This window comes from Centroberyx gerrardi, chromosome 20, assembly GCF_048128805.1.
Source record: "Centroberyx gerrardi isolate f3 chromosome 20, fCenGer3.hap1.cur.20231027, whole genome shotgun sequence".
NCBI lineage: Eukaryota > Metazoa > Chordata > Actinopteri > Beryciformes > Berycidae > Centroberyx > Centroberyx gerrardi.
Genome location: NC_136016.1, coordinates 22,032,176 through 22,044,658, shown reverse-complemented (window position 1 = coordinate 22,044,658; position 12,483 = coordinate 22,032,176). Strand labels below are relative to the sequence as shown.

Genomic DNA, 12,483 nt, shown 5'->3' with positions numbered 1-12,483 from the left:
TCCAAAAATGGATATAAAGTGGTAGCATTTTGAAACAGAACTCTTCCTGTGTTCTGAAATTTATGGGGAACATTTAGCGAAAAGAAAAGTTTTGCAGACAGCAAAGGACCTGAAACCGCCATTCACTGGATTACTGCTCTGCTGTTGGAAATGAGAAGAAGATACAAATCAGAAGCTGATGTTTGACAGCAACTGTTGCACTGCAGCCGCTCCAGCTCTCCCAGCTCCCTGCAGGAGGGAAAAGCAGCGCAGTAGAGTTCCTAGACTGCTGTCTCCCCCTATTGACGACACTGTGTAACTGTAGTTAGGAGCAGAGTTGCCAAAGATACAAAGGTAGACATGAAAATTTGAAAAAAGAGAGAAAAAGATAAAGACTTTATATGCATTTAAGATGCTGAAAGTAGTGTATTTCACAGTTTTATGGATAATCTTTCTTGTGGATTGATTTTTGGATCTTTAGTCATTTCACGTGCTTTCTTCTTTTTTTAATGAATCTTTTTTTTCTCCATCATAATCAATAAGACGATTTGGTGAGAGCTTTGAGTTGTCTTGAAATACGCCGTGTTTGATTGCATGTTGAATGTAACTCACAGCCTCCATAACCTTCCAAATATCTATAGGAAAATCCTGCATGAATAACACACAGCATATACTGGCTGGTGGATGGTGTGTGTGTGTGTGTGTGTGTGTGTGTGTGGTGCTGGGTAGGAGGGAAAAAAATGGGATCAAATTCCTTCACTTTGGCGTCACACGCTGTCGGCCAATCAAATCCGGGCTTTCCTGTACGGCATGGTAACGCTCTTATAAAGCCCGCATGCAAAGCGGTTTGCAGTTCAAAGCACTCACGCGTTCTGGGGATTCTACTTGCGGACTAGGAAGGAGCACTTTACCATTTCATCCAAAAGAGCTGAAGGCAAACTCTTCACAGCTGTTTTGTGTGTTTTTTTTTTGGTTTTTTTTTACTTTTCAAGTGTGGAGCCGCTTGCAGAAAACACACACTTCTCCCTCGGAGTCTGTCAGAAGCCCGTGCGTAAAGACACTCGCTCTCCAAAACGGCTTTACGCACGGCTGGCCACTTCGGTGGAGCAAAGAGAGTCACTTGCCGTTTTTCTGCGTACTTATCTCCGTTGAAAGACTTTGAAGAACTTATTCTGGCAAATCACACACACTTCTAGAGGCTTCTCCCTCTCTCCAGAACGCAGAACTAACTCGTCTATTTCACGCGTAATTTGGCACCAAACAGTTTTTCGTATGAATCTCCTCGACCCCTACCTGAAGATGACGGAGGAACAAGACAAGTGTCTCTCCGACGCCCCGAGCCCGAGCATGTCCGAGGACTCCGCGGGCTCTCCGTGCCCGTCCGGGTCGGGCTCCGACACCGAGAACACCCGGCCGTCGGAGAACGGGCTGCTCAGAGCGGACGGAGCGCTGGGCGAGTTCAAGAAGGACGAGGACGATAAGTTTCCCGTTTGCATCCGCGAGGCGGTGTCCCAGGTGCTCAAGGGCTACGACTGGACCCTCGTGCCCATGCCGGTGCGCGTTAACGGATCTAGTAAGAACAAGCCTCACGTCAAGAGACCGATGAACGCCTTCATGGTTTGGGCTCAGGCGGCGCGGAGGAAGCTGGCGGATCAGTACCCGCATCTCCACAACGCGGAGCTGAGCAAAACTCTGGGGAAACTCTGGAGGTAAGTCTGATTTCTCTGCTTTTCAGCTTTTATGGATGCAATGTGCAAGAATTCTTAATCTTACTCCGCTTCTACTGTCACATCTACAGTAGATCTTCTACTGCAAACTCTATTGGCTGTAGGAATTTGATTATTTGCTGACTTTACTCAACTTTTTGCTTTGGAATAGCGCACTGAAATAGAGTACTGCTGTCAATTCTGGGTATTTCAACCAGCGCTCAGTCCGTACCCTGACGCTCTTTTTTACGCACAGACTTCTCAACGAGGGCGAGAAGCGGCCGTTCGTGGAGGAGGCTGAGCGGCTCCGCGTGCAGCACAAGAAGGACCATCCGGACTACAAGTACCAGCCTCGGCGGAGGAAGTCGGTGAAGAACGGACAGGGCGAGGCGGAGGACGGCAGCGAGCAGACGCACATCTCCCCTAACGCCATCTTCAAAGCTCTGCAGCAGGCGGACTCCCCGGCCTCCAGCATGGGAGAGGTGCACTCTCCAGGAGAGCACTCAGGTGGGCAGAGGGAGAGAGAGAGGGGGGGGGGGGGGATGATTTTACTGTAGTCATTATTATCATAGTCAACTCTGTTTTTCAGATTTAGAAAAAAATGCTTGCATGTTTTAGTAAGGATGCCTCATGTTAGTCCTCATGCTCTGTAGCTCATTCAGAAACTCTGCAATGTGACATTATTCATATCAGAGCTGTTTATTTCTGTTGGTTTGCATGAAAAGTGTAAACCTAATGGTCAAAGGAACAGAAAAAGCTCATGATCTAATCCGCCCTCTCCTGCTTGTTCCTCCTCCCAGGCTCCCAGGGCCCCCCCACCCCTCCCACCACCCCCAAGACGGATGTCAGCTCAGGCAAAATGGACCTGAAGCGCGAGGGGGGGATCCGCTCGCTGGCCGACGGCCCCGCCGGGCGCCAGCTCAACATCGACTTCCGCGACGTGGACATCGGCGAGCTGAGCAGCGACGTCATCTCCCACATCGAGACCTTCGACGTCAACGAGTTCGACCAGTACCTCCCGCCCAACGGGCACCCGGGGGCCGCCGGCGGGCCCGGGAGCGCCGCGCCGGTCAGCTACACCGGCACCTACAGCATCAGCAGCGGTGCGGCGGTCAGCCCGCAGGCAGGGGGCGCCGCCGCCTGGCTGGCGAAGGGCCAGAACCAGAACCAGCAGGGACAGCAGCAGCAGCAGCAGCACACCCTCACCACCCTGGGTGGCGGCAGCTCTGATGCGGCGGCGGCGGCGCAGCAGAGGACCCACATCAAGACGGAGCAGCTGAGCCCCAGCCATTACAGCGAGCAGCAGTCGTCCCCGCAGCACGCCGCCTACGGCTCCTTCAGCCTGCAGCACTACAGCCCCTCCTCCTACCCCTCCATCTCCCGGGCGCAGTACGAGTACTCCGACCACCAGGGAGGCTCCGCCTCCTACTACAGCCACGCGGGGGCGGGGCAGGGCGCCGGCCTGTACTCGACTTTCAGCTACATGAGCGGGCCCAGTCAGAGGCCGATGTACACGCCCATCGCCGACAACGCGGGCGTGCCGTCCATCCCGCAGACCAGCCCGCAGCACTGGGACCAGGCTCCGGTCTACACCCAGCTCACCAGGCCCTGAGCCCTGAACACAACATAAACAATGGCACGTACAGCCACACAGACACGAGTACATACAGACGGACACACGCATGCATGAGAAAACACGCCATACACACACCCACACACACACACACCCACACACACACACACACAAAACACTTTACTGCAGGGAGAGGATTTGGCCATATCCTTCCACCAAAACTGCTCCCTGAATCAGACACTTGAATTGGAAGAGGGAAGAGAGAGAGAGGAGAGCTGGACTTGTGATTGGCTCACGTCGTGCCTTGCTATTGTATCATGACAGAAACTATATATATTTTTTAGAGAGAGAGACGAAAAAGACATTAGAAAATCCTCTGTGAGGACTTATCGATTGTTGATATTTCTGTAGGTACTGTGTATGTTTCATGGTTTCTTTCTGTTGTTTTTTTTTTTTCGTACGCTGGCAGTTTGTAACCCATGGGGGCGGGGGGAGGGGCGGGGGGAGGGGGGGCGGGTAGGGGGGTTAATTAATTATTTGTACCTGTAGATATAAAAAAAAAAGCTTTATATTTTACCCAGTTCAGCAACTAACCACTCATGGTAGTGCAGTATCTGGTCTAAATTCTCTTTTTTTGTACAAGGATTGTCTTTTTTTTATGGTTTTGCTTACCCTTGTTTCTTTTTGTTCTGTGCCGTTCGACAAGTATGGTTTGTATTTATGCTGTTGAAGATTATTTTCAAGTATGTGTCATGATCATTGGGGGGGAAAGCTATTAGGCAAGAGAGAGAGAGAGAGAGAGAGAGAGAGAGAGAGAGAGAGAGAGAGAGAGAGACACTTGGTTTCACAATGCTGTGCTGTCTTGATGGGGGAGACTGCTGCAGCCCTTTCCACCATCCGTGCCTTGGATTTTTTTAACTTTTCTGTGTGTGTGTGTGTGTGTGTGTGTGTGTGTGAGTGTGAGTGTGGCGGCCACAGCTGAGATTACACTTACCGTCTGACGGCGTGTGTTTGACAGCCACAGGAAGTCACCTTTGACCCCCCCTGCCCCCCCCGCCCTCCCCCCCCTCTCTGCAGTCTCCCTCCATGTTGCGTCCACGCTCCCCTCCATCTCCCCCCAGTCAAATCTTTAATTTATTTATTAGCTTTAATTTTATTTCAAAGTAATTATTTTGCGTACTATTCTTATAACTAATGAGTTGTCCTTTTTTTAAAAAAAAAAAACGTAGACGGCATATAAATTCTCTCTCGTTTTTTTTATTTTTAATGTTTTTTGTAATTTCAGCCCAGGGGGTACTTAGACAAAATGGTACACGCTGTAATAATCGTCTTTTGTTTTATTTATCTTACGTAAATGTCTATTTTAAATACATATTTGTGTTTTTTTTTGAGGGGAGGGAGGGGTTATCTAGCGAAATGTGTACGGATTATTTGTTATTTGTGAATTTCCTTTGAGTATGACTTTTAAACTCTGGCTGAAAGAACTGGAAAAGGTTGTTATCTCAGTTACAAGGTTTTTACACTTTTCTGTTTCTGTTTGTGGCGTCGGCGGCGGCGGCGGCGCCACCGCTCCTCTCCGCTCTGTAAAAGGTCCGTTTCCCGTCTGAATATCAAGGTACTGATGTTTCCAGAACCAACTCTTCTTCTCTTCAGCGATCTTGCCATTTATTTGTACTGTCTTCAAAGAATCTTTTGTATATGTATTTGCAATAAAAGAGAAAATGGTATTGAAAATAAAATGTTTGCTGGCTGCTTTTTCCCCACAAACACTGAACTTGCACACCCAAACGTTACTTCTTACTTTAAAGTGTGTGTTTCACATGCAAGAATCAGTGAAAGAGTTAAGAAGAGAGCGCCAAAAAAACAGGACTGGAGTTTGTTTTCCCAGAAGCCTTGTTTTTTTTTTCTCTCCCCCTCCCCCCCTCCCCCCCCCGCGCTTTTATTTTCTCCTTCCCTTTCTCTCGTCAGCTGGTAGCAGCGGGGGGCGGCGAGGCTCTGGGGAGGGAGGGGGAGGGAGGGGGAGGCACTCAATATAGCAAGAGCAGTAAAACTGAAAATAACCAGAATTTATTTCAATTGCTGATACTTGGGGGAGGGTAGGTGGGAGGGTAGGTGGGGGTTGGGGGGGGTCCTGCTTACCGAAAATCTTTTCAGGGGGCACAGATTCATGCAAACACGTCCACATTGCAAAACAACAGAAAACACAGATTTTTAACACAGTTTATCTCCAGCTTTGCTCTCGATGTTTTTTCACATCGCTCCCTGAGAAAACCTTGCTAATTCCAATTTTGGAAATGTTCATGTTTTAACTTCAAAAAATTCTACAACCCTTCGTCTGATGAAACCCCATCGTATAAACTGAAAAATGTATCGTGGTCAAGCTAAAAAAAAAGGCTGATTTTCTTAGTTCCTGGGAAGCTGACATTTTGGAGATATGAGGTTTTCACTGGACAGTGACATAATCTGGATAATAATAATCTAGAAGCATGAGAAAGGAGGAAGGTGGATTACTAAAGTCTGATCTATTGCACATTTAGAAGAAGAACTGACACTGATAACAAAGGAAGAAATCCAAAAGAGATCAGCTGATGCAAAAAATAGATTGACATGAATGTACATGAGGCGCAAAACTGACAAAAACATGCAAAAACTAACAAAGTGCACCAGAGAAAATGTTTCATTGATAGACCGTCGTCAGTTCTGAGCAGACAAAGCCACATCTCACTATATATACACACGGTTGTCATCAATTACTCAAACCATAGGCTACCAGGACCACGATCCAATCATCCAATCACAAGAGAGAAGACCAGAGGAATGCACTGTCAGAGAAAAGGTGCAGAGCTGTACCTTTTTTGTTCCTGAGAGTGTGACTAGCATGGGAGAAATCCTACATGGAGGACAAAGGAGGTATCACATGAATACAGGCAATGAAGCAAACATGAATATGAATAATAAATCACAAAAAACAACATTTCCTCATTAAAGTGGAGAGCTGAAGTGTTTTGAGGTAAAAGATCCAGTTGCTTTCAGCCTGTAGGAGGCGTCTCTCAGTCAAAAGTCTGGACACAAGACACATTTTTCTTTATTTTTACTATTTTTCACATTTTAGAATGATAGTAAAGACATCAAAACGATGAAATAACACACATGGAATCATGCAGTGATAAATCAAAGCTATCTTATATTTTAGATTCTTTAAAGCAGCCGCCCTTTGCCTTGATGGAAAGGCAAAAGGCTTTGGAAAGAAATTCATACATAGCATCAACTTCACTATTTATATTTGTCTAAGAAACTAATTTCCAGCATTTAAGCAGAAGCCTTTAGATCAAAATGGCTTTAAGAGAATGAAAAACACAGAAGATTCAATCAGGTGGGTCCAAACTTTTAGCTGGTAGTGTAGGTCACCTTCTCTTATTGGACAATGAATTTGTTCAACAGCAGTAAAAGTCAAAGCAGAGACGAGCTGTTCGGCTTCCTTTAAGTGTCTTTCTGTGGAGGAATTAACATCCTCCCTTCATATGGCACTACGATGTTCAATTAAACATGTTTTAACTGATCTGCTTGTTTTTCCTATATATCGGAGCTTGCAAGAGCAAGAGACAATATATCGATGTTGGGTGAAAACCTCGCAACTCAAATGTAGGTGACTGTCATGTTTTAACATCAATTGAAGGATTTCATGCTCCTCTGTGGGTCGAGGAAGTTCTTCGACCCTTGGGCTGACGAAAACCTTTCAGAACACATCGGATAAACTAAAAAACGGACGGTCGTCAAGCTAAAAACGAGGCTGTGATTCTTGATATTTTGGGGATATACAAGGTTTCCGTCCTACAGCAGTGTTATGTAACATTCAGGGAGCCGAATGTAAGGAGTCGCCTTATGCTGCAGGATTTACCAGCAACAGAACAGTGGGATTTCTTCTTTAGTGTTCCTGCAAGCAAGGCGAGGCAAGGTGCACAAGGTACGTAAGACATTAGATAAGAAATACAGGATATAAGATAAATAAAACAAACAAATAAAAAGAGATAAAGTCTATAAGAAGAGAATAAATAAAGAATTAAAATGCATAAAGAGAGAATGAAGATCAAGTTGCAGCACATCTGTTACACAATTAGACAAATTTTTACAAATGAAAAGCGACAAAAAAACCTCTTCGTACTTTTTTTTTTTTTTTAAATCCGAGACATGTTAGATATCAAATATCCGAGGGGGCACCAGCTCCCCGAACAGCACCCCCCCTCCCCCCCTCCCCCCTCCTCCTCCCGGGCCGGGTCTTCGGAGCTGGCATCACACAAAAGGTCAAGGAAGGGAAACGCTGAGTGATGTCACGCTGCCGGGGGACCAAGCACCATTTTCCTATGATGTGGATTATGTGTTAGGCGACACGATGTTTTCATGCCGGTTGGACGGCGGAGGAGCTGAACGGTGGAGCCGCAGCCGGAGCCAGGAGCCACTTTATAACACTGGCTGATTGCTGGAGGGCTGCGGCACTTCAGCTGCATCCCCCGAGAGGAACCGTTTGGGGGAAAAAAAACGTTTTGTTTCTTTCAGTTCGGCCGTTGGATGAGCGGTCGAGTAACGAGCTGGTCGAGAGCCACGAGACGTTCGTGTAACAGCATACTTTCACTGTGTTGTGTTCAAGAGATTATCTGCAGGGCTAATGTAGGAGAAACGCATGAAGGGAGACTTTTACAACGGCTATTTTCATTTAGTCCTTACACAGTTGTATTTGTCTACTTTTTATTGTTTTTCATTGTATCGTCTGTATGTCTTTTATTGTCTTAATTTTTATGTAAAGCACTTTGTAAACTCTGCTTTTTGAAAAGTGCTATAGGCTACAAATAAAAGTTTATTATTATGACTATATACTTTTCAGAGGTGGGGACTCGAGTCACACTTTTAACTGCTTGAGCCTTGACTTGATGCATGAAGAGAAGACTTGAGACTTGACCTGACTTGGGTTCTGGTGACTTGGGACTTGACTCTGACTTGTACTCTGATGACTTGAAAAGGTTTCTAAAGTCTTGACTTGAGATCTTGTGTTTGTGTAAATGACTTAGATTGAAAGTGATGAGATTTGTTCCAGCAGACGACTGAATTTAAATTCTGTTTTCTGAATTTGTATGGAATGATTGAATTTATTGAAGTTGAAACTGATTATAGAAATCAAACTCATGATGCTCTTACCAAGTTTTTATCCTATTAAAACCATATTGCATTGAAAAGTCCTAGATATTTAGTTTTCTTTAAGATATTAAATTGATGCTGGACTCTTGATTTGTTCTGACTTGACTTGCTGTTCTACATTTAGACTTGAGACTTGACATTAATGACTTGGACTTGACTTGGACTTGACTTGGTAATCTACATTTAGACCACAGTTTAAGGGACCACAGTTTGGTTTCGACTTGGAATTGATGGCATTTTTACTCGGTCTTGACTTTATTTCAACAGCGGTTGAATTCACAACTGTATTATCATCATAATCACCCTCATTCACATCATCTGAGACCAATTTGTTTTTATTTTTACTGTGATTGAATCTAATAAAACCCTTCTGTCATGTAGTAATCTCTATCATATGTCCAACTGTATTTTATTAAAATGCTGTTGAAATATTAGCAGAGAAAGTGTAAAGTTTGAGCCTTCACCAACACAGTCATGGTCTTAAATTGGACTTGCATTGTTCTGGTCTCGGTCTTGACTCAGAATCGCCTTAGGTGGTTTCCACTGCAACACTGGTTGTAATTTTGGGGGTTTTATGTCTCATTGTCTCTATTAAATAACTTAATGGTTCAAAATCCAGATCATAATTCATGCCATTGTTGCCAGCTTGGTCCAACTGGCAACGAAACGCCCCTGACGCAGCAGAAACCAGCTGCAGTAGAAGAAGAACACAGAAGTCGTGACAAACATTATCCTTAGGCTGTATCTATTATACTGTATATCCTTCACCTCCCACTGTGCCATAAGTCACATAGAGGAGTCACAGTTTGGAATACATGTTCTTATTTAGCAGATTCATCTCCCTCCTTAAATGTATTTACAAGAAAAATAGAAGAGGTTTTGATTTCTGACAGCGGCTAATGCTCTCAGTTATACATTTGATCTCTTACCTAATATCCTGGAGATTTATATGATCACTGTTATGTAACTACATTTCAGTAATTGCATTTTCATGATTGTAACTACTTTAGCAGAACCTCAGTGAGGTTTTGATAGAAGCTCATCTTGGGCTTTTTACCTCACATGCACATTTTTTCCCCCTCATTCTTTGGTAATTCTCTTATTGTATTGTTTTTTTGTTTGTTTGTTTTTTTAATATGTGCAAATAAACTAAACTAAACTATATCAGTGACTGTGACATGGAAACACCACACCAATGCCCGTCACAGCTGGTTAGAGAGGTGAGAACGGTGGTTAGATATGGTTTCATGTATCAAGCGGACTTCAAGTGTAACAGAAAGAGTTATCAAGGTGAAAAACGTGGGAAAAAAGTCCACCGACTAGTCTGGACAACGCTGATTATTTTCCTCACAACTCCCCCTCTCTCCCTTCTGTGCCTCTACCTGCTGTGATTATGACGGCAGGATGGATCATAGTCTGTACAGTAATCAGCGCTTGGTGATTTACATTTGAGAAAAGATAAAAATCTGCAGTTACCTCACGCCCCCACAGTGAAGTTTGCTTTTCCAATAAAAAAAACCCATAATTCACTATGAAATAAGTGAGAACTGCAGACTTTTTCTCCTTTTTTATAGTTCAGTTTGTTCTTGTGTAGCTGTAAGATGGTTTCGATAAGAGTTGACATTATATACACAATACTAATACATATATGCAAGGCTTTGTTTTTCTTCCATAATGTACTTTTTCCTCAAAAAAATATGTATTTCTCATCCTCACTGTGAGTATTCTGCTCTTCACTTGGCATTTAGCTGCTCGATTCAAGCTGCACTTGACATTTCGCACGTCGGCGGCTCCAAATCGCAGCGAGAGGTAACTTTTTTTGAAAAATGTGAACTTTAATACCCAGATATCATGCAGCGTGACGTCAGTAAACGTCACACAGCTCGCTCACGTTCACCAAGCGGCCGGTCTGTGATGCTTTATACCGAAGGAAACCAAAGACAGGAAAAGATCTAATGTTGGTGAGTCCAGCTTTCTCTCACTCCTTTGGGATTTTGCCCTTAAAAGGGTCACGATACCCTCAGTTAGAGCCTTTCTCTACCTACTGCGTGATAAAAGTAACAGGCATGAGGAGCGAGGGGAAGATTGCCAAACCAAAATGACACGACTCATTCAAAAGGTTTTTCAGCTGCTAGTTGGTGGCAGTAAACCTCGATTTGCACAGAAAATCCAAGGAAAAACAGTGATGTATTATTACGTTTGCTGAAACAGCTGAAATATATGAGTTTAAGGTGTCGGGCTGCTTTAGGTTTTGATTCGTCACTTGCTGCGGGTGGAGAAGCGACCCATATCCAACACTTTCAACTGAGCAAATACGATGAATCTACAGCTTCTTAATCAGGAGGGATGGGACGCTCTTCTCTATTGCAGCCCCACTTTTCTGATAAGACGGGTGGATTTTTACATCTAAATCTTGCCCCAGTGTGGCTTTAAACAGAGCGAATTGTTTCTCAGATATTAAGGAAATGAGTGGGAGGAACGGAGGAACAGACAAAAAGAGAGAGAGGGAGAAAGAGAGAGGTGAGAGAGAGAGAGATGGGGAAATTTCAAAAAGGTGGAGAGAAGGATGAGAGCGGCGGAGAGCGAGCAGCCGCGTCGCTCCATCTGAAAAAGCCATCAGCGTGTGACAGGGGGAACGGCAGCGCGGCGCTCGGGACAGATGACATGTTTCATCTGGATGTTTTCCACTCCAGACGGCCCGGGCAGAAACAAGCCATGACACATCAGAGGGCGTGGGCTCCGGCTTTGGCCAAGTCAACCGCGATCGCAGCCAGTTCTGCATCTAATGATTAACATCATCACCGGGGCCAGAGAGGTGAAGCACTCTTTAGGAACTGACAAGTCCTGATGTGTGCCGTTCCCTCTTTCTATTTGGCGTTTTAAAGTGGTAACCCGCGAGATCCTTGTTTTGATTTGGTCTCCATCTTTGGTGCCAGGCGCTCATCACTGGTGTTCCCACAGATCACCTGTCAATCAAACCGTGTGGGCGGAGCTTGGATTTTCTATTGCTGCAGTTTGAGTTCCTCTTTTCTTTGTCTGTTCAGCCCATGGTGGCTATCACTGCTCATGCTAACTACCCAGTTCTTCTTCTTCTGTTTATTCCAAACAAACCGGAAACGTAAGACGCATCACTTCCTGATTTTGGCAAATGGAAAAGCTTTCATGAACCGGATATAGGTTGAATCAGTCTTGTCTTATATCAATCTGTGATAGCAGCAAAACAGATATTTATATATTTATGGAAATATCATGCAAAATGTCATGGCTTATTACCATTAATGTAATGCAACATACATACCTCATAGAACAACTTTAAAACTGATTCACATTGCCACCCCCGTGTATTTAGGTATAAGAAATCAAAAGAATAAAAGGCATTCATAAAAGTTAACATTTTATTGAAACAAGTGCTGCTTGGTGGATTGGATGTAAGTCGAATTGAAGAGTAAACCCTAACAATAATTCAGATAAAGTCTTAAACGACATGACTCGCTCTCATACAAAGAGAGAAATACATATAAAGACATAAATAGAAAGGGCTATAGGTACTAACATCTACTATCACTGATGAAATGAACTGATATAGTTGTCGCTCCGTGCGTCACATTTTGTAGTTCTAATTTACAACACTGCAAACTCTTAATGAACAGTGTTTGTCCCATTACAGCCATTTCCCAGATGCTGATCGCGGGTGACAATGCAGGTCAGCGGGATCTGAACCAGAACTAATGGCTCAGGCATGTCGGTGTTACGTCAGCGGCTTTGAGCGATGGCACTAACTGTAGACCGCGGTGCTGATTACCATCCGATCCCCCCGCAGCCGGGAGCCCCGCTTACAGGCTTGATACGGCTGACAATTAAGGACCACACCATCGCTGGAATGGTGTGTTGGGGTTTAAACGACGGGGCACGAATGACGTTGTTTGGTGAAGTTCTGGTTTGGTTGGGAGGGTCTGGGGTGACATGTTTATCTCATCGGCCTCTGAGGTCACCGGAGATACAATAACATGGTGTGGTGGAGGGTGGAGGGTGGAG

At 44.7% G+C, this 12,483-nt stretch overlaps 1 protein-coding gene and 1 long non-coding RNA gene across 2 annotated transcripts in view; one reads left to right on the top strand and one right to left on the bottom strand.

Annotated features, from left to right (window-relative positions):
* Window positions 1-3,543, bottom strand: part of LOC144542974 (uncharacterized) — a 159,826-nt gene extending 156,283 nt beyond the window's left edge. The window contains exon 1 of the long non-coding RNA XR_013507551.1: window positions 3,427-3,543. This is a non-coding gene — a long non-coding RNA (uncharacterized LOC144542974). The remainder of the gene's footprint in view (window positions 1-3,426) is intronic.
* sox9a (SRY-box transcription factor 9a) lies at window positions 860-3,738 on the top strand. Its single transcript, XM_071907449.2, has 3 exons — window positions 860-1,688; window positions 1,942-2,192; window positions 2,486-3,738. The coding sequence occupies exons 1-3, from the start codon at window positions 1,252-1,254 to the stop codon at window positions 3,295-3,297; spliced, it is 1,500 nt and encodes a 499-aa protein (XP_071763550.2). The 5' UTR covers window positions 860-1,251; the 3' UTR covers window positions 3,298-3,738.
* Window positions 3,739-12,483: the final 8,745 nt, after the last annotated feature.

What these genes read in the sequence shown, in the direction of transcription:
- sox9a (XM_071907449.2), top strand. Translation starts at nt 1,252, where the DNA reads ATGAATCTCCTCGACCCCTACCTGAAGATGACGGAGGAACAAGACAAG. An exon ending in ACTCTGGGGAAACTCTGGAG is followed by an intron (nt 1,689 to 1,941) that starts GTAAGTCTGATT and finishes TTTTACGCACAG; the next exon opens with ACTTCTCAACGAGGGCGAGA. An exon ending in CTCTCCAGGAGAGCACTCAG is followed by an intron (nt 2,193 to 2,485) that starts GTGGGCAGAGGG and finishes TCCTCCTCCCAG; the next exon opens with GCTCCCAGGGCCCCCCCACC.